A 21108-nucleotide genomic window follows, 5' to 3' on the forward strand; every position below is an offset into this window, starting at 1 on the left:
TGTTTTTTGCTGTTCATTTGATGTGCCTGTGTTGTCTTGTTTTTCTCTGCCTTCCACAGAACCAGTTTGCTGCTTTGAAGGTGCCAAAGAAAGATAATTCTCAGATTGAAGGACCCAGCATTGCCAACACTTACGGTTTCAAAATCAGCATGCAAAACCTGCAGGATGCCAAAGCTCTGCATGAGGTGAGCGTCAACACTTGATATCATCACTTTATCAGACTGACTCTGTTTTTGCAATTCAGTCCAGTTTTTAGGGTTGGAGTTGCTTATCATTTTATTAAATGTGCTTATTGAGTGAGAATCCTTTAGAGTATAATTTGGTCTAATTAGTTTCTGATTTTAGCCTTTTCAAGTACACAAAGTTCTAATCGTTAACTGTTTAACTTTGTAAATGGAGCTCAAAGAAATGCTGCAACATCTCAGCCCTCAACAGTCTAAAACAACTGCACCTGAGCAAATAAAACCTTTGGCTTTGGACATGGATGTCATCACGATCCAACAGAGCAATCATGGTGGTATTGGAGTTACCGTGACATACCAGAAAGTTCGCTATGAAAGGTTGCCATTGTTTGAAAAATTATGGGAACACTAGAGTTGATCGACACGCCGCTCTGATGTCTGTCCACTCACGGAAGCAGAGTGGCATTGGAGTAATTTTTCCCAAACCTTACAAATGAACTGTGGCTGAGTAAAGGCACACTTCAGAGCAAATAAGGGTATTTTGCCAACTGGAAGCAGATCCAAAATATTACAGGCAATCAGAAGCAAACCTCAGCCACATACAAATCCCAAACATTCCTTTTTGTTTAGAATTATTGTGAAGTTGAACTGTCTAGTGTTGATCTATGGGACCTGTAGTTGTGTTTAGCTGCACCTGTTTTTTTGTAATGGAGGGAAAGCTGAGAGGAAGAGAGAGAATAAGGCAAAACACTGGAGAGAAAGCTTGGCAGGATTCGATCCTCGACCAGCAGGGCCACACATGGTTTCAGGGTTTCAGAGGTGCTGGGCTCAGCCCCTCATGTATCTCTTGGCACATAAACTGACATTTAAGTGGCTGAGTTTTACCACCGAATCCTATTCTCCTTGGAACCCGTGCAGTCTATTAGGATTTACACTTAATATTCCTGGCATTTAATGGATGCTCTTATCCAGACAGACTTGAGTGAATGCATCAGTAAAGTAAGCTTCATTCATTAGCAAGTGGTGAAATCCTCGAGGTCATGGTACCCTGGCAACATTACCGCACCTAAAAAATGGAAAAACTGACACAGGAAAAATAAAATCTGGGCACAGTCAGAGAAAGATCGTGATTATTTTCGATAATTTTGAGTTTAACAGATGAAGGAATAGAATTTGATAGGCAGAGAGCACCCTGATGTGCTGCAAAAGATGAGTTTTCAGCCTTCATTCTTCTCCTAGTTAACAGACACCGTTACCACAAAATCTGAGTCTAAAGATCATGGCTTCAGATTGACTTTTTTCCTTTAAATTAAACTTTTTTTTTGGCTCTCCCCCTCAGGTCCAGCACTTGACGCTGATGGGCATGGAGCTCCATGCAAGAACCCGACGTGACCTAGAGCCTGACCCTGAGTTTGATCCCATATGTGCCTTATTCTACTGCCTCAGTTCTGATGCTCCCCTGCCAGATGTAGATAGCTCCCAGCTGACGGGTGCCATTGTGGTGGACAAAGACCATCAAAGTGACCAAGGTTAAAACTCACGTCATCATCGCACTGCTGAAAAGATGGATATTTGTCATTACCTAACATTATTCAGTAAAATCTAAGTATGTGGCATTGTTTACATGGCTGACACATAAGCACATGATACCTGTGTACAGTCATTCTGATGAATGTGTTGAAATGCCCTCAGCATGTCACAGAGGAACAGCGCCCCTGCTGGTCAGGTCAGGCATCTCTGGGCTGCAGGTGACGTACGCCGCTGATGAGAAAGTGCTGTTTCAGGAGCTGATCACCATCATGAGGAGGTGTGTATGTATGTGTGGCTGAGCAGGTGTCAGCACAGCTCTTTAATATGCTGCTCCCTTTGAAAACATTAATCGAGTGGGTTGACACGACCGCACATATGCAAAGCTGGTGATGAAGCGTCACTCCAGAGTTTTTCTGAAGCAGAAAATGATTTTGATGATATTTATTTAAAACAGTATTTGGTTTGTGAAATGCTAATCAAAGCAATCACTGTATACTGCTCTGAAAATAAACTTTTCGTTCGGCTGTTTTCTGTCAGGTATGACCCAGACATCCTGGTGGGGTATGAGGTGCAGATGCATTCGTGGGGCTACCTCCTCCAGCGGGCCGCAGCGCTCAGAGTGGACATCTGTCAGCAGCTGTCACGAGTGCCAGGTAGAGCCGACTGCCACCACAGCTGGGATGTTTTCCCTTCTGATAGTTAAAGTATGCGTGTGAAGAAGCAGAGTTCAAAGCAGTTTTTAATGTGAAAAATAGATGGATATGCTATGGCTGTATAACTACATCTACATCTGCTACATCTGATTGTTTTCTACAAGGAAAAGTTGTTTGCTGTGCTTGCCATTATGAACAGCATGCAATATGTTGAATGCGATTATTGAACCTGACAATTTGAGTTTGGCTCCTGAAAGTCTGGAACCATCAGACTGAAGGTGTGTGAGGGCGCTTTTATTTTCTTCTGCAGCGTTTGTTTTTGAGCACACCCTTTATCCCAGTCTGAGGGAAATCATTAAATCCAGGTCAAGAGAAAGTGTGTGTATGATTACTTGTGTATGTGTGTGAGTGTTTGTGCATGTGCACACTGTAGGTGTTTTAAGTACAAACATGTGTGGCCCTGTTTGTGTGTATGCATGTGCAACATTAGCACAGATGTGTGGGAAGAGGACCTGTGTTTGTGTCTGTGAATCTAAGTGTGCCTGGGTGTTTCCCTGTGTGTGTCTGTGTGAGTGTCTGTGTGTGGTAGCTGAATGGAGAGCCTCTGGCAGCTCCCCTCCTCCTCTGTAATTGGCTGTCTGTCTGGCTCTGTGCGTGTCCTTAGGTGACTCCAAAGAGAACCGCTTCACTGCAGACAGGGATGAGTACGGAGCCGACACCATGACTGAGATCAGCATCATCGGACGCATCACCCTCAACCTGTGGAGGGTGATGAAGACTGAGGCAGGTGTCCCGACATGACCTCCATCCCCTCCCACACAGGCTGCTGTCAGCCATCAGCGCTCAGAGTTTTAGCTTGTGACCTAGTTTCTCTCATTCCTCTAGCCTTTCAGGATGGATTTTTCTCTGCAGCAGAGGGCATTTGTGCCACTTTATACACTCTGACCATTCAAGGATTTAATTGCAAGCAATATAATCTTAAAATCATTGCATTAGTCAAGTCTGGAAGACATAAAAGCATGGATGACCTTTTCTAAGTCTGCAGAGGAAAGCAATACCCTGATGTTGATTAGTTGTCTCAGTTGGACAAAGCAGGACTGCAGTAGTTACCTGAGCATCATAAGACAACTCTGAGTCAAAAGTAACACTTTGACTGTGGGACTCTTTTTGAACATTACATTATACATTACAACATACATTACATTAGTAGTGAGCGTGCCTCACAGCAAGAAGGTTGCCGGTTCGACTCCCGGGCGGGCCTTTCTGTGTGAAGTTTGCATGTTCTTTCCGTGCATGCGTGGGTTCTCTCCGGGTACTCCGGCTTCCTCCCACAGACCAAAAACATGCTCATTAGGTTGATTGGTGACTGTAAAATTGCCCCTAGGTGAGTGTGTGAGTGTGAATGGTTGTTTGTGCCCTGAGATCGACTGGCGACCGGTCCAGGGTGTACCCCGCCTCTCACCCGTTGAAGGCTGGGATAGGCCCCACCCCCCCACCCCCCCAAATCCCAAAAGGGATAGGCGGTATAGAAAATGGATGGATGGATAAGACATCCAGACTACAGGACAGATTGTAAATGCTGCTCGTACTGGGGCCACATGGGGTTCTTATAATTACATCTGATCTTGAGGTTTTCAACAGCAGGAAGTTTCTGAACATCAAATTTTTAATTTCAGTGAGGCAGGAGATGACAGATACAGACACACAACTGGGCGTCATTTGCATACCCTTGGAAATCAGTATCATATGTATGCATGATGTACAGGGGTGGCATTTATATGGTAAACAAGAGATGGAGATGGGTCTAAAATGACTTACTTAAAAAAAAAAAAAAGAAATCTTTGCATTCATTGCATATTTGTAATTTAACGTTACATAAGAATTATTTTAACTTTTATAATTGTTGCTTTGTTTGTTGTAATATTTCTTTTTACTTTGTGCTGCCAACTGCAGCATCTAGGCCGTGAGCTTTTATCCTCACTCTGAGAGTCCTGTGGTCACAGTCTCCTCGGAGCAGCCTACACTGCATTTGATTGGCCAGCAGTAAATATCTTATGTAACCATATTGCAGCTCAACAGAAATATGGTGTGTGAAATGCAACAGTTGGCACAAGACTGGATGATTTGGGGGAAAACCAAATAACAGACATTTTGACATTGATCAATCTTCTGCGGCATTTTCTCATAAAACAGCAGCTCAGCTGGGGCCTGGGACCCCTCAAAGAGTCATAAAAATGAATAAAAGAAAGTAAGGGAATATATATTTCTGTTCCACAAAACTATGCTTATTTTAACTTTTTTCACATTGTTTGTTTTCTTGTGAAGTATTGGATACTTTCACCTCTGCACATGTCCAAAAATCCTTCAAATGAAACCGTCCGAGAAAGAAAAACCAGCCTTTGGTCGAACTGTTCATAACTCACGTCCACACAAAAGCCATAACCTGTGATTAGTGGTCGCAAGTAGACACTTTCATTTTAAAGAGTCAGAAGCCAAAAACATTACTGTCATAAAAGATGAGTTATGTTGTACACAGACAGGGCGTTCCACAGATTGAAGGTCTGTAGCCGTCATGGAGGAGCTACCTTGAGGAAATGGACAAACATATTTTTTTTTCTTTTTATCAGGTGACGTTGAACAACTACACTTTTGAGAATGTGGCCTTCCATGTACTCCACCAGCGCTTCCCCATGTACAGCCCCCGCACGCTGTCCGACTGGTTTGACCACAACACCGACCTCTACAGGTTTGTGCCAAAGCCAAACACACTTCATCACAAATGTGAACACAGATTATTTTAAGGTTGTCTTTTTTTGTTTTGGACGCTCTGATGTTTTTAAAACCACACAGCACTTTCTGTCTATTTTTATTTGAATCAGCGTGACTTGTGGCTTGGCCAGTGCTTTGAGCGTGTGTGTGTGTGTGTGTGTTTTAGGTGGAAGGTGGTGGACCACTACGTGAGCCGTGTGCGCGGCACCATGCAGCTGCTGCAGCAGCAGGACATCATCGGCAAAACCAGCGAGCTGGCCAGAGTGTTTGGGATTCAGTTCTTTCACGTTCTGACCAGAGGATCACAGGTAGCAACACACGCCTGACATATTCTGAACACTCTGATTGGTCCAAAGGTGTTTGCGTGATAGCCTCAAAGATATCAAAGGGTTACAAATGGTTCAATTCTTCACCGTGGCCAACATGACAGCTGATTCCAGAGACTGCTTAAGATAGATTAAATGGACTATTGTGGAAATAAAGAAGACAAAAAACAATCTGATGAAGGCACAAAACTGGTTTTAAATTCAGAATTACAATACTAAAACATGATGTTCATCCTTGTTGTCTCAACAGTACCGCGTCGAGTCCATGATGCTGCGTGTGGCCAAGCCATTGAACTACATCCCCGTGACGCCCAGCGTCCAGCAGCGAGCCCAGCAGAGGGCGCCGCAGTGCCTGCCTTTGGTCATGGAACCCGAGTCGCGTTTCTACAGCAATTCCGTGATCGTACTGGACTTTCAGTCGCTCTATCCCTCCATCGTCATCGCGTACAACTACTGCTTCTCCACCTGCCTCGGCCATGTGGACAGCCAGGGAACGTAAGGACATGACAGGCCCACACACCTACAGCTTGTACTCCAACTTGCTTAGGTTGCATGTCTTCCAGGAAAGTCTCTTCTCGTGCCGCCTTCCTTCCCTCATTATTTTTAATGGAACAGGCACGCTGAGAGCTCTGCATGTTGTTCACAGCTCAGAGCAGTCAGCGCTGCAAGATAGGGTGTATTTCATTTTTTTTTCCACCAGGATTACTGTAGTTGCATAGCAACAGCTGGAACCATGAGCACTTTCCAACATGCATGTCTACTACTCCAAGGTAAAAGAAGAAAGAGAAGTGGCTGCATGCTTCTCGTTCTCCACAGAGCAGAGTGTCAAATTAGCCTTGGGGGTAGATTTAAATTTCACTGTCACTAAATCAACTGCAGAACGTCAGTTTCAGTGTAGGCTTCTTTTCCAGTAGCTGTGTTTGATTCATGTATTACCATTTTATACAACAGACTTATTTTACATGGAATATTTCTGCCTTTTCAGTGTGCAGTCAACTCCAAACAATGACCAGAAACAAAATCACCCTTTTGAATGCTGAAACACTTTTGAGTAAAATGATTAGCAGATTAAACAGTTCCTTCAAAATCATCAGCAACACTTATTGATGTTTTAAATAACCAAGCCTAAATATCAAGCAGTCTGTGGGCCCAGCTTCTCCAGGACCTTGCCGCTTGTCTCTGCTTTATATTGTGAGCATCTTTGGGGTTTTTGCTTGTCAAGTGGACAAAAGCAAACCCTGTAAAACACAGCAGTGTCTGTTAGTCAACTGTCATCACAATCTGTTTAACCAACAGGGGTTTTCCTCTAAGCCCCTCTCATTATCTCCTTGGAATAACAGTCAAAGGATTTAAGAAGTAAAACTCACGATTTTCTTAGATTTGACCTGATCCTCAGGTGGTGTTAGTGCATCCACAGTCTGGCCTTAAAGCTGCAGGAGCAGAGGTCCAGCTGTCTGACACACCACTCTGCCACAGCCTGTGAGAGGACCGCGCTGCAGTGCTGCCAGCAGCACAGTGACAGAAGAGCGCTATGAAAGGATGTTCACACATGTGTGTCTCTGTTTCAGGCCTGATGAGTTTAAGTTTGGCTGCACCTCCCTGCGGGTTCCTCCTGAGCTCCTCTACCAGCTCCGCAACGACATCACCGTGTCACCCAACGGCATCGCCTTCGTCAAGGTACGGCGCCCTCTGACCATCCGCTCTGATGAGATCACACTTTGCACTCATCGCTGTCCTGGAAGTGTGACTCATCTCTCCATGTCCTCCAGCGGTGCAGGTTTTTTAGGGTCATCAGCTGCTGTGAAGGCCAAGCACATCTATAGAAAGCCCACTTCATGCTCTACTTCCTTCCATTCATTCTTTCATTCATTCACTCATTGCCCCCACACTCCCTGGCTCCTGTCCCACAGTCCCATTACATAACACAAAACACACTCACACACACACACACACACACACACACACACACACACACACACACACACACACACACAGTCACTGCACAGTGAACACTGATGTGTAATGAGGTTATTAAAGGCATAGAGGGAAATCAGATTTGGTCTGCGTCTAATTTTGTTTCTCTGGATTTTGACAAAAACCAGTCTTGATGTTGCTGAAGCTGGCTATTATTAGCTTTGTTTGTGTGGTGCTGTGTCCTAAATCTATAGCACACACGTACTGTGTTCAGGATGTTTTGTATCTTAAACTTCCCTGTGATGCTGGACATCAGTCATCGTTCTCTATAAAGATGGCGTTCGTCGTCGTCTTAAAGAACTGCTGCGTTTGCCAGACGTATCCTTGTTTATAGGTGTTCACCCCTTTGCTGTTTGTGTCCAGCCCACAGTGCGTAAAGGGGTCCTGCCCAGCATGCTGGAGGAAATCCTCAACACGCGAATCATGGTGAAGCAGTCGATGAAAAGCTACAAGCAGGACAAGGCCCTGACGAAGCTGCTGGACGCCCGGCAGCTCGGACTCAAGCTCATTGCCAACGTCACCTTCGGCTACACTGCTGCCAACTACTCTGGACGCATGCCCAGCGTGGAGGTAAGCTCATCAAAGGCTCTTATCAGTTCGGCCATTCTTCGATTTAGAGAATTCTGCGAAGAAATTGAAGACTGCAAAGACTAGGAGTTTTGTGCAGCAGCTTTGTGTTGTTTATGTTTTCAAATCCCAAATATCACCATGTTTAGAGCCAGCTGTGGGTCTTTTTGACAAGAGGAATGGATCGAACATCACACATTTTCATGGGAAATATTTCATTTCAGCTGTTCTTGTAAATCTGAAATGGTCTGGACTGTGGTTTCATGGAGAAAAATGTTTGCTTAATCCACCAATATTTCTCAAAACTTGCGCTTTGTTTGTTCATCAACTTGTCACCTGTGGTTTCCAGGTGGGAGACAGCATCGTCCACAAAGCCAGAGAGACCCTGGAGAGAGCCATCAAACTGGTCAATGACACTAAGAAATGGGGAGCGCGTGTTGTGTACGGAGACACCGACAGGTCAGCAGTTCTTTGTACTTTTCAGCACCTGTTAATCCATGGAGTCAAGGTTCAGTCACAGCACAGCAGCAGGTCAGGCAGGGCTGCACATGCTCATCATGACTGATCCAAAGTCAGCCTAAAGCCACAACTGACACACTAATGATTCCTGTTTGCTTCTCTCACTCTGTGTTAGCACTGCGAGCGGCTCTGTTGATGTGTCACTATTTGCTGGTGATGTGAGAGCCTCTGATGGCACCTGTTACTGCACTCTGAAGCAGCTCATTTTCAACAGTCAAATTACATGTTTTATTGTTTTGACAACTAGCTCAAAGGCACTCATTAATTCTGTGGATCAAAAAGGTTGCAGCTGCCGTGTTTTCCAGGCAGTGATTCACAGTTTCCTTTGCAAGAAATGTGAAGTTTTAAAATCAGCCTTTTCTCTCTATTCATCAAGTTTCTCAGAATGAAAATAGTCCAAAAATTGACACACAGCCACACACAGGATGTGTTCAGGCACAGCACTGCTGCAGTTTAATACATAGTCCAAATCCACAGCAGGATTCTGAGATGTTTGATGACTGACTTCTCTTTGCTGTTCGTTTGTCTTTGACAGCCAACTGTAGAGAGGTGACAGTCAGTGAGGGGGCAGAGAGATGGAACAGGCAACATGTGTGTTCATTTCTGTTCAGCACTCACTCTGTATGTGTGTGTGTGTGTGTGTGTGTGTGTGTGTCTGTCTGTCTGTCTGTCTGTCTGTCTGTCTGTCTGTCTGTCTGTCTGTCTGTCTTGCAGTATGTTTGTTTTGTTGAAGGGAGCCACCAAAGAGCAGGCCTTCAAGATCGGCAACGAGATTGCAGAGGCAGTGACTGCAACTAACCCCAAGCCAGTCAAGCTCAAGTTTGAAAAGGTAGGGCACGCACGCATGCACACACATGCGCACGCACGCACGCACACACACACGCACACACACACGCACACAGCAGCAGCTGCCGCATCTGTACGTCTGTGCCCTTTTATTTGTCAGTCTGTGCCAATTTTCTTTCCCCATCCACACATTTAGTGGTAGTTATTGATCTGTGTGTGTGTGTGTGTGTGTGTGTGTGTGTGTGTGTGTGTGTGTGTGTGTGTGTGTGTGTGTGTGTGTGTGTGTGTTGACAGGTGTACCTGCCCTGCGTGCTGCAGACAAAGAAGCGCTACGTGGGCTACATGTACGAGAGCCTTGACCAAAAGGAGCCCGTGTTTGACGCCAAAGGGATCGAGACGGTGCGCCGCGACAGCTGCCCCGCTGTTTCCAAGGTAACAGGCAAACCAACCCACCTCCTCCCTCCCCTGTCTCACTGTGCTCTACAGCAATCTGTTTCTTCCCACTCTCGCTTACTCAGGCTGCTCCACACGTGTCGGTCAGGGGGAAGGGGCACGCTCAGGGACATCTAATCATATTTTAAACACTATAAACAGCACGTCCTGCTGTATTTGAACCACTTCATCTCTCTCTCAGGCCCTTTTCTTTCTTCTTTCTCCCTCATGTTTATCGTCTCCTCATCCGTCACGTCATGGACGTGTCTCCTCCACAGATTCTGGAGCGTTCCATTAAGCTGCTGTTTGAGACTCGGGACATCAGCCAGGTGAAGCAGTTTGTTCAGCGTCAGTGTGTGAAGGTTCTGGACGGCCGGGCCAGCATGCAGGACCTGACCTTTGCCAAGGAGTACCGGGGCAGTGGCTCATACCGGCCCGGAGCCTGCGTGCCTGCGCTGGAGCTCACCAGGTGTGTGTGTGTGTGTGTGAGTGAGTGAGAGACAGAGAGAGAGCATGTGTACAGTACATTGTCAGTGAGCATTTACAGAAAGGCCACATGCAGAGAAACACCAAAAGACAGAGGAAGTCCTTAGTTTCACTTGGATAAGTATGTTTGCTTGTTGACTGTGTGTGTGTGTGTGTGTGTGTGTGTGTGTGTGTGTGTGTGTGTGTGTGCGTGCGTGCGTGCGTGCGTGCGTGCGTGCGTGCGTGCGTGCGTGCGTGCGTGCGTGCGTGCGTGCGTGCGTGCGTGCGTGCGTGTGTGTGAGAGAGAGAGAGCAGTAGCAGCAGAGTGAGAAAGAGCTCGCTGTCAACAGTTACAGTAGTCAGTGTGAATCCAGTTCCTCCTTCCCCACAGTGCTCATTGTCTGGCTGCACTAGACTGCATTTACAGTACCTGAGTCTGTTGCTAGGCAACCCAGCTCTTAATGGGTGAAAAAAATCAGATTTCAGAGGGAAGTATTCAGCCTCATTCATGAGCACTGGTGTGTATGTGTCGGGTGGGCTGATGACTGGTGTCGCTGAATTGATCATTTATGAATTTATTTACTCAACAATTAATTAGCTTTAATTGAATGATTTGATGCTCGTTCCAATATTTGACAGTAGAGGAGCTGCATTAGAGCACAGGTTCAAGAAGCAGCTCTGAGGCCTACAATCAGGTTCCTCAAGGTCTTTGTTTTCTTTCATCTCAGGCGTATGATGGCTTACGATCGTCGTCTGGAGCCGCGTGTGGGCGAGCGGGTGCCCTACGTGGTCGTGTACGGGATGCCCGGCGTGCCCCTGATCCAGCTGGTGCGTCGGCCCATGGAGGTGCTGCAGGACCCCAGCCTCCGCCTCAACGCCACCTACTACATCACCAAGCAGATCCTGCCCCCACTGGCCCGCATGTTCCAGCTGATTGGAGTGGACGTGTTCAGCTGGTACCAGGAGCTCCCCAGGGTGAGACGGAGAAGAGTGTCCATTTCATGTCAGGAAACACGCAGCCGTGAGGCTTTTTATCTGACTGCGGCAGTTTAGAAGCAATGCAGATCAGTGGTGATAAGAATCCATGTAATGTAGTCTGTTACCTGCACGACGACCTGCAGCATATGAGAAGAAATCAAAGGAACGTAATGGAGGCATGCAGTGAAATCTGAATGATCTGAGTGTGGAGAATGAATTACTGATTAATCATCATCTGTGTTTGATTGATACGTGACTGATCAGCTTACACACTGTTGCTTCCCTTCCTGTCAAAATAAAACCAGACTTTCGGAGGGTCTTTTTCATTCAGTGTGTTTAGTGGAGAGAGAACAAAGGATGAAAAGAGAATCTCTCTCATGCTTCCTGCTGAGGATCCAGTGAGACTCATCAAACTGCAGCACCGCTGCCTCAGTCTTTGTGTCAACACTGAAGTTGGTTCTGCTCTGACAGAGCACACACGCCACCTGCTGGTGGAGCTGAAAGCAGAGATGACGAATGACTGTACACCACATCAGGCTGCAGTTATCTTCTTGTAGTTAATACTGAAAATGCTGTTGGACAATAAAATGTCATTCAAGCCATTGGAGGAGCTTTCATATGTATTTCCTGCATCTCTGCACACAGATCCAGAAGGCGTCCTGCTCCTCCTCTGCAGCGGGTGGAGAGGAAGTGGGTAGGAAGGGAACCATCTCCCAGTACTTCACCACGCTTCACTGCCCGGTGTGTGACGAGCTCACCCAGCTGGGCGTGTGCTCACGGTGCCGTGCTGAGCCCCAGCGAGTCGCAGTTACTCTCTACCAGGACATGAGACAGTGGGAGAGTCAGCAAGACCAGCTGCTGAAGGTGAGAGACAGAGGGTGAGGACGAGGAGCGGTGCAGCTTTCCACGCGTTTTAAGACATAAATATACTTTTGCTCTGATTAATAATTTGTTCCCAAAAAGCTCAATTAGCTAGAAATAATGAACTAAACATTTTAAAAGGTACACCTCCTCCTCGTCCCTCCTGTAAAAAGTCTATGAAAATTCAAATATTGTCCATTTCAGAAGGACAACCTTGATGTCCAAACTAGCAGCAATGTCGCAAAATCATTTTGAATATCTGATTGTTAAACTGATTGAAGGTGAGCACAGAGAAACATATAGACTGAATTTGCATGTGGTTGTAGCTTTAATTTGCTGGCTTGCATCACTGGATTTATATCTGCTGTTTTGAGATTGCAACCATATTTTTTCTCCCCAGAACAAACGCATGCATGTACTAACTAATAAAAATCCATTCAAATATCAAACTGATGTTGTTGTGGAAAGTTGAAATCAAATTTACATATCACAAAGGGCCAAAAAAACCTCAAATTCAGCTGTCCAATTGTTCAGGAAAAGTCCCTTTGAAGGTGCTCAATAAAGATCTGCAGTCAGAAGTCCAAGAAGCAAAATACTTTATTGCCGCCAATAAAGGGGAATGTGTTCAGAAATGCACAGCATGCAAGCCTGAAGGATTCCGACCTTCTGTGGTCTGTGTTCGGTCTTATATACTGTTCACCACACAAAGAAGCAGCAGCTGCCAAGACACCTGCAAGGTCATGGGAAAGTCCCAGAAAGCAGCTGCAGAGACACCTGCGTAGCCCCCGATAAGGATTCTCTATGAGCCTAGTTGGTTTCATGCTTTCTCCACCTCTCTATTTCTACTCATTAAATCATTTCCACTATCAGCTACCATTGGTTACAGTGTTTTCTCTCAAGTCGTCACATTAAAAAAATTCTACATCTGTTTCTCAAGTGTTTCATACACGTCTGCGTAGGAAATATTAAACTACAGTGTTCACCTGATGTGTGACATCAGATTCACACGTATACAGTTAAAGGAAACTTCAGTAACTTTTTGTTGACAGCAGGTTATTTAAAGACAGTAACACAAGATCATATTGCTGCAATATGAATAAATGATGACATTATTTTGTAGTAATCGGCATTCGAGTCAGAAAGTACTGCGTCTCATACCTCTGCCTGCTTGCAACTTCTCTCTTAACTGTAATGTAGAGATTTAAGGAGACTTCAGAGAGGAGGAAGAAGCTTCCTCTGAAATTCATTTTAAGTCCTCATCACATATATAATGAGTCTGGACAGACATGGATGTAAACTGCAACTTGACTGGTTGAAGGATGCAAACAACTGTGAGGCGGTCATTCTGGTCTACAGTGGAAAGAAAATGCAGCATGCATCAATAGTGATATTTGTGTGCGTTTGTGTCCAGATCTGTAGGAACTGTAGCGGCTGTGCAGAGCGGCAGGTGCCCTGTGTGACCCTGGACTGTCCCGTCCTGTACAAGCTGTCCCGGGTCAACAGACAGCTCTCCAAGGCCCCCTACCTCCGACAGCTGCTGGAGCAGTTCTGATTGGCTTCTGAATCCAGGAGCTCCATGCGGATTTGGTGCTAATTGCTGCCCCGCCCCCACCCCCAGTGTTTCATTGTCCATTCAGTTGTAATAGTTTATATGGTGCTTTGATTGGGCCCTGTTGGGTTTTCATTGTCTTGTAACTGTTATTTGTTAAGTATTTCTCTGCGTGTGCAGACTGCCCCTCCAACCCCCCCACCCAAACCCCCCCTACAGGCCTTGTGTTTGTCTTCATGCTTGTTTGCTGCCATCTCCATTAGCTGCTATGGGCTGAGTGAAGCTGATGTCTGTGGTGACACAGCGACAGACCGCCTGTCATGGAACTGAGTGCAGTCCAGTCACAATGACTCGTTGTATCTTGTATGCGCTGTAGCAGTTTGAAGTCATTGGTTTTTAAGGAGCTTCCTTTCAAATCTCAAGACAGACTACATTCAAACCACTAACTGACTTTTCTTCATTTTTCTATTGGCTGCAGTGTTTTTGTAAATAGTTCCTGTATAGCTCCATCTATAATCTCACTGTGCATTATCATAAAAAAAACTGAAGCTCTGGCCATGAATGCAATCAAATCTGTTTTTATGCATTCTGTTAAAAGATGACATTATTCATGTTCCTTTTAACCTTGATTGTATTGATGTCCATTTTTGGCAGATTTGACACGTTCATACTCTTATCTACAGAGTGTGGGAACTGGAAACCATTTCAGTTTGTTTGTTTTTTTTTTATCTGGGACTGTTGCAATACTGTATTTTGATAATTTAAGTCACAAAGAGTCTATTGTTTCCTTGTGCATATATGGTTTGTGTACATTTCCAATTTTCTGTGCAAAAAAAAGCTGTCATCACACCATAACAAGATCTGATCTTCAATTCTCCGTACAGCCATACACAGGACCTGTGTATTTGTATAAATGTAAAAAATGATAATGATGAAGGAGGTGTTTTTTGTTTGTTTTTAATGGACATTGCTGTGGGTGGAGGTTTGAGATTGATATAATAAAAAGTCAATGTATTAAATGCCTTCTGTGTATGATTCAGTTTCTAAAAATTCAAACGAGTCACAGTGACAACACATGATGGAGGGAACCACAAGCCACAGGACACATTACAGTACATGACGAAAACAATCCGAACTCTCATCTTTACAAAAGTGCAACAAAAAAAGAACTTCTTCCAAGTCTCATCACCGTCATCGCACATTTGCCATCAATGAGACCACTGCAATAGTGCAAAATTAAATGACATTTGTAACATCAGTTTTTGGCAGCAGGGTGGTGTGATTGGGGAGGGGGGGGCAACCATCCCTGGTTCAACTCATTCACTCTGCTCATGTGTCCTCAAGCAAGGCACTTCTACCAGCCCTGGGACTTTGTTCTCTAGCTTAGCTTCACCTTTGACCTCACTGTGGAGGGCAGGTAGAGAATCAATGACAGCAGTTCAGTTTGATCCTTCATCATTCAGGAGGGGTCCAAAAGCTTTAAAAGATGCTAATGAGTGCAGAACCCAAACAGAGTCGACAGACTGTGTGGGTGGTCTATAAGCTACACAGTTTCAGGTCAGTCGTCAGGGTTGCATTCACTGCACAGTACATCATATGAGCTGTTGGTAACTGTTCAGGTTCTGGATGACAGATGAGCACAGACATGTGGAGGCTTGGCTCTGCTAGTGTTTAGTGAGAGATCAACAGCACTTAGGAGTCACAGGAGGAGTGTCAGTCTCTCTTCTCTCTGTCCAGAGAGAGCAGCAGTTTGCGTCTGGGGGAGTCTCCTACCAGGGAGATGGTGTCTGAGAAAGAGGCTCCACCTGCAGGCTCTGTCAGCTGGGTGTTGGAGGCCGTGGAGCTGCCAGTTAGACCAGTGATGTCAGGAGGAGAGGAGGCCTTGCTGGGTGAACTGATGAGACTTGCTGTGTCATCCATTTCGATGACCTCAAAGTCTGCATCGTTCCACTGATCAGCCTCATTGTCCTGCTCCTCCTCCTCCTCCTCGTCATTGGCTCCCGAGTCCAACAGTGCCTGACGGTATTCGCTGTCGTCTGCGTCAGGCCGGCCCCTGGCGCGGGGTTTCCTGCTCTGGCCGCTGGGGGCTGAGGCCAGCTTGTACATGACCGGGAAGAGGATGGAGGTGAAGGTGGCTGTGATGAGCGACAGGTACATGAGCAGGGGCTGGTCCTGGAACTTCCCCAGCAGGAAGCCTACAAGAGCGGGCAGCACCATCTCACCCAGCGCTGCACCCACCACGAAGACTGCCGCTGTGTGACCTGTCACTGTGGTGTACTGCTCCACCCAGGAGATGCCACTGGGGAAGGTGGTTGCCATGGATGCCCCATACAGACCAGTGCAAAACCACAGGGCCACCTTCTCCTTGCTGAAGAGGCAGAGGAGAAGAGAGGACACAGTGGAGCCCACCAGGCTGAGTAGGATCATAGTGCCTGGGTACATGCAAGCCGCAAAGAAGATGGCCAATCCCCTGCAGGCAGCAAACGATGCCCAGAACAGTGAGTTGAGTCCAGCTGCCTGGGACTGACGCATGTGGGCGTAGTCCTTGGCAAAGATGTAGATGAAGGAGCCGTACGCTACCTCAGCACCTACGTAGGAAAAGAAGAAGAAGAAGAGCAGGACAACAAGAGCCACGTGATGCTTTGCCACCAGTGGCTTTCCTGACGAGGTGCGGGCTTTGTCACGTGAAACGCTGCTGCGACAGTAGAGGATGAAGAAGAGGAAGGAGATGAGAAAGACGAAAGAGCCGATCACAACGTAGGCCCACATGGATTTGAGGGTGCTGCTCCTGCTGTGGACGTAGCTGATGATGGTGTGAATGTCGGGGGCTTTGCTGATTTTCTCCGTGTTGACAGGAGGTGTAGAGCTTGTGGGTACGATTCCTGTGCTGCTGTTCCCCTCAGGCCCAAACAGCAGCTTGGCGATGATTGGAGACACGAAGGCCCCCGCTGCGAAGCTGAAGTGCAGAGCCTGCATGTGGGGGCCCGCCTGCTCACCCCATGTGTTCAGTATGAGGACATTACCACCTAATGGAGAGAGGAGAGAAACAGTGATTATAGAATAAATCATCTTTAACAATTACACTGAATGAGCTGCTGCATGTTGTTGCAGTGACATCACACTTCCTGATCCTGTGATGTTTCACCTCTTTCTTTAATGTCTCTGATTGGCTTGGAAGGCAACAAGTACTAGTCAATCAGGGGCAGAGCAGGACGGCTCATGCCTTCGCCATATTAGGATTAGTAATTTAGCAGTTGGATCTTTTGTTGAAGGGGCTATATCGCCACCTGTTGGTTTGGCAGTGTTTTAATTGTGTTCTCATAACTGAGAACACAACTAGCAGGTGGTACAGCACCTGTGAGGATGTACCGTGTGTGTAGAAGCAAACTGAGGGAATGAATCATTAACGCCTGCAGGGTTGCAAGCCAGTACTATAAGTTCATGCATTGCGTGTTGTCATACCTGTATCCAGAACACCCATCGACATCCCAATGCTGGACATGAGCCCGGTGAGGAGCAGGGCTTGCTTACAGAAAGGGATAGCACACATTCCAAACGCTGTGACCAGCATCGAAAACCCTGGAAGGCAAGAAAATCAGAGAGAAACTTCAGTTGAATCAGTGTTGAAAATCATGAGAAACTGTGATGTAAAGCTAGTGGATGGGACCTGTCACAGGTGGTTACCTCAGGTTACAACAACAAAGGATAAATCCTTCACCTTCTATTACACCACTCGAGCATCCAACCACAGCATGAAACTCTGGCAACATCTTTGTCACAAGACAGAGTCAGTAAAGTTTTAAGCTGAGACCCCCCTACAACCGCACAATCTGTGGCTACAACACAAATTCTACGACAACTACATGACATGAGGAGCTACCTAGCAGGAGATGGGGGTTCATGCAGTCAAACAGAATGCCTCCGAAGAGCGAGCCGCCGATGTAGCCCGCCGAGCGGCCAACAAAGATGTAAGAAATGTTGCTGATGTTCTGCTTCACATTCACAGCCAGGTCCTCGAACGTGGGGCCAAGGACAGAGATACTCATCCCCTGGAAAAACAAGAGCCCAGCATGAGTCACAAGGAGAGCGTACAGTTACTGCATGCGACCACTTTTCTGCATGTTTAAAGAAATTGCTATATATGTTAAATTAGTAGTGCTGAGTGGATTGTATGAGTTCTTTAGGAATTAAATGTTCATCTACTGTGTGTTGCTCTCACTCACACTCATCCCTCAAGCCTTTCCAAATAACAATGACCTATATCAACCATGCTGCCTGGATTTGAAAGTTACAGGAAGTTGCAGAGTGACAGCACTCATATGCAAAATGCAACATGCCTTCTGTGTGCACGGCGTCCTCGTCAGATAAGAACATTTAACTTTTACTGCTGTTAATGTTTTATACCACTGAAAACATTTTGTAACCATGCCGGACTACTTACGCCAGAAACAATGTTTTCTGTATCAGTGATAACATGTTGTTTTAGGGTGAAACTGTTTCTTTAACTATCCCATTGCTTCTCACAAGACCACACTTCTTCCCTTCCATGGTTTGTAAATGAATGAAAGTGAACCATGGTGTTGCTGAAATAACAAAGCCTGTGTGTGTTTAAGTTTCCCACTGCAAAGGAAAGACATGGACGTTCCACAAGTAAGCAGGTGTGTGCTGATGGATTTCAGTAATCTAATGCTCACAGCACAGTTGAAGAACAAGTTTTGCAACTATGTAAATCCTCCTGTCTGAATACACATTACAACTGGCCTATTATTGACTGACAGCTTGACTCTTAGGGGGAAATATGGTTGGCTCATTTGTAAAGTTATCACTGTCTGCTTTTGCATTGATATGTCTTTTTTTTTTGGTTGTACCTCTGTCACAACTAGTGAAAGACGACCTGCAGGTCAGACTGCTGCTCACAGAGGCTCATCAGAAAGAACATGACAGTTGTGATGCGTAAAGGAAGAGTACAAATCAAATTAAACTGTATACTTAGAGTAAATTACAGGCAACATGCCCTAAAACTATACGTACTGCAAAAGCTTAAAATTAATGTTCACGAAAGAGCATGACAATAACTCGTCATTTTCGGTTTCCTCTTCTCATTTAAATTCCTTTAGTGTAAACAGGTGTTTGTTATGCGAACTACCTCATAACATTAACATAGCATTAGCTACCTGTACCTATATATTAGCTAACATACCCTCACAAATGTGAACTAGCGAGCTTTTAGGTTGTCATTAGCGTTCTCTACACACCTTGTAGTTAATGAGTACAAAGCCTGAGGAAACATTTACATGTAACATTTTCTCTCTCGAACCACGCAGGCTTTAGCCAACATTGCCTCATTCACTCCTGAGTTTACCAAGCCCAGGAAAGATGCGCAGAGCGCGAGAGTGATCATCCAGCGGCCGCACGTTCCATATCCGCCCCTTCCTCCGCCGACCACCTCGACCCGGTTGTCGCATCCCGCTTTCGTCGTCCTCTTGACCGCCTTCAGCGCACTCTTCAGCCCTCTCCCGGTGTCCTTCCTTTTATCAAACAGGGTGTCTTCTTCCTGGTCATCGTTGTCGTCGTCGTCCTCCATGCTGGCGAAACGAACGTGCTTCTTTTTAACGACGGTGTCTCGTGCACCGGACGACGACATACCTGTCAATTTATTACTACGACTGCTGACAGTAATGGTGCGCTGTCAGCGAGAGACAGCGACTGACAACACTTAGACGGCACTTAGACTGGATTCTTGTGTTTTTTGCGCTTCCTGGTCGCAGGTTTCGCGGGGCTAAATCTTTAAAATTAAGTCAGGCATCTTTCCAGATGCTGGGAGGTTCAGAGAATGACAGTGGGATACCACTACTGCTGCAGCGGCGGTGTCCCTCCATACACCAACAGCCAACGTATAGCTGCTGGTCGTTTACAAAGATCGTCTATTAAGACGAAGGTTCACTCTGTACAGAAATGTGACCCGCCTACCGAATGACGCAAATAACATGGAACGATATTTTGTTCAAACTTTATGAATGACTCAGTCATGTATTAGCCGGAGCGAGCTTTATTTACTCTTTGTTTGCTTTTTTGAGATTTTCCCATACTTTATTAGCATTGTCAGCTTACACGAGTTATTCTTTTCTCCATCTATGACTAAATATAGAAAATAATTTTATAGATAAAATTGGCTCCATGGTCAATATCGTGACTGTCAGATTGGGAGTAACTACCGCACTGACAGACAATTCAGGTGGTCGTTGATACTCTCAGTATCCTGAACTCATAGCTGAGTAAGACGTCTTCGCTTTTTTCCTCTCTAATTCAGCTGACGCGTTAAAAATTGACCAGGCTACAGGAAGTAGTCGCCACCAGGTTAGCACTTGGAGGAATGGCGGCCTCTCGTGGTGGGAGAACAACATAGCGCAGGAGTGTGACAACCTGATCCCATTACCAGGCTCGAAGTGGGGCCACCAGAGATGGTGTGACTGTGCGCCATCGCTCATTTGAATATGTGTTTATATCTGATAAGAAGCTCAGAGATCTCCATGCTCGTTTTACGTACAAATAGAACATTTGATAGATTCTTCTGCTCCAAAACAGCAACGAAGTTCGTGAACAACTACAGTTCTTTTCTACTATGAATATGATTTTCACTCTAATTATTTCTTATGTATACTGTTTTCCAAGAGTACAGTGTTATCTTTAATTATGTGCTTTGTTACAACAAATGTTATTTAAATATTTACAAGACTCAGTCCTGGATTACGGTTTGTTTTTACAGTCCAATGTTTGTGATAAAAGTACATTTTTTTCCCCACCAATTAGGATAAAATCATTTGTATGATAGCCTTTGGAATGAATTGAATTCAGTGTCAAGAACTATTTTCTAAAAATACTTACTTTTCTTCATTTAAGTTTATTAGGTTAAATTAAAGAAACATGGGTTATTTCCAAGCACATAGACAAAATAGAAACATATTTTAGTTGTTTCAAAAACAAACAAACAAACAAACAAAACACTCCAATTAAACGAAATGTCCTTGAATGTGTTTGCTTTGAATATGTGAATATTCTGAATATTAATGAATATTGTGTTATCCACATTGGTGTGATGGAATTTAGCCACTAAGTCGGGCTGTAAATCTCTGTCCTCACTGACACTCAGTGTAAATTTAGATGCCTCTGTCTCATGTCGCAGTGCCAAGGTGCCACATGTCATTGCAGAATTTTCACTCGTGTGTAAACTTACTGTTGGTTGTTACCAATGCTGATGGCCAGCAGAGCGGTAGAGCAGAGGCCAAACGGCGTGCAGGGGGAGGGAGAGAGCGTGCTTCAGGTCCATTTCACAAGCAGGACTCATTTCACTTATTTACTGGATCATTTCTTATCAAAGGTTCTCAGATTTGTTGCTAGACTAAGCTAACTGTTCAAATTAAGTCTATAGCCCATTTCTGCAATTACCTGTGGAAACAAATCATCACTGAGGTCACAGCAGCTGTTTTGTTTCATCAGGACTCAAGCTGACTTTGTTG

The 21108-nt window shown here is 45.4% G+C and overlaps 2 protein-coding genes across 2 annotated transcripts in view; one reads left to right on the forward strand and one right to left on the reverse strand.

Annotated features, from left to right (window-relative positions):
• The window catches only part of rev3l (REV3 like, DNA directed polymerase zeta catalytic subunit), a 75003-nt gene extending 60391 nt beyond the window's left edge, over nt 1–14612 (forward strand). The window contains exons 16-32 of the mRNA XM_070986792.1: nt 60–185; nt 1522–1711; nt 1875–1989; nt 2250–2365; nt 3030–3148; nt 4993–5111; nt 5301–5442; nt 5711–5955; nt 7029–7137; nt 7798–8004; nt 8351–8460; nt 9235–9349; nt 9601–9738; nt 10017–10207; nt 10932–11178; nt 11827–12045; nt 13454–14612. Of these exons, the coding sequence (XP_070842893.1) occupies nt 60–185; nt 1522–1711; nt 1875–1989; nt 2250–2365; nt 3030–3148; nt 4993–5111; nt 5301–5442; nt 5711–5955; nt 7029–7137; nt 7798–8004; nt 8351–8460; nt 9235–9349; nt 9601–9738; nt 10017–10207; nt 10932–11178; nt 11827–12045; nt 13454–13594 (2649 nt within the window). The 3' untranslated portion in view covers nt 13595–14612. The remainder of the gene's footprint in view (nt 1–59; nt 186–1521; nt 1712–1874; nt 1990–2249; nt 2366–3029; nt 3149–4992; nt 5112–5300; nt 5443–5710; nt 5956–7028; nt 7138–7797; nt 8005–8350; nt 8461–9234; nt 9350–9600; nt 9739–10016; nt 10208–10931; nt 11179–11826; nt 12046–13453) is intronic.
• mfsd4b (major facilitator superfamily domain containing 4B) lies at nt 14532–19506 on the reverse strand. Its single transcript, XM_070986793.1, has 4 exons — nt 18954–19506; nt 17472–17640; nt 17054–17170; nt 14532–16617 (listed from the first exon to the last, which is right to left on the reverse strand). Exons 1-4 carry the CDS (start codon nt 19233–19235, stop codon nt 15305–15307), a joined length of 1881 nt encoding a protein of 626 aa, XP_070842894.1. The 5' UTR covers nt 19236–19506; the 3' UTR covers nt 14532–15304.
• Between the last annotated feature and the right edge of the window lie 1602 nt (nt 19507–21108).

This window comes from Chaetodon trifascialis, chromosome 19, assembly GCF_039877785.1.
Source record: "Chaetodon trifascialis isolate fChaTrf1 chromosome 19, fChaTrf1.hap1, whole genome shotgun sequence".
In the NCBI taxonomy this organism is placed as follows: domain Eukaryota; kingdom Metazoa; phylum Chordata; class Actinopteri; order Chaetodontiformes; family Chaetodontidae; genus Chaetodon; species Chaetodon trifascialis.

What these genes read in the sequence shown, in the direction of transcription:
- mfsd4b (XM_070986793.1), bottom strand. Translation starts at nt 19,235, where the DNA reads ATGTCGTCGTCCGGTGCACGAGACACCGTCGTTAAAAAGAAGCACGTT. An exon ending in GCGCATCTTTCCTGGGCTTG is followed by an intron (nt 17,641 to 18,953) that starts GTAAACTCAGGA and finishes TTGTTTTTCCAG; the next exon opens with GGGATGAGTATCTCTGTCCT. An exon ending in GAACCCCCATCTCCTGCTAG is followed by an intron (nt 17,171 to 17,471) that starts GTAGCTCCTCAT and finishes CTTGCCTTCCAG; the next exon opens with GGTTTTCGATGCTGGTCACA.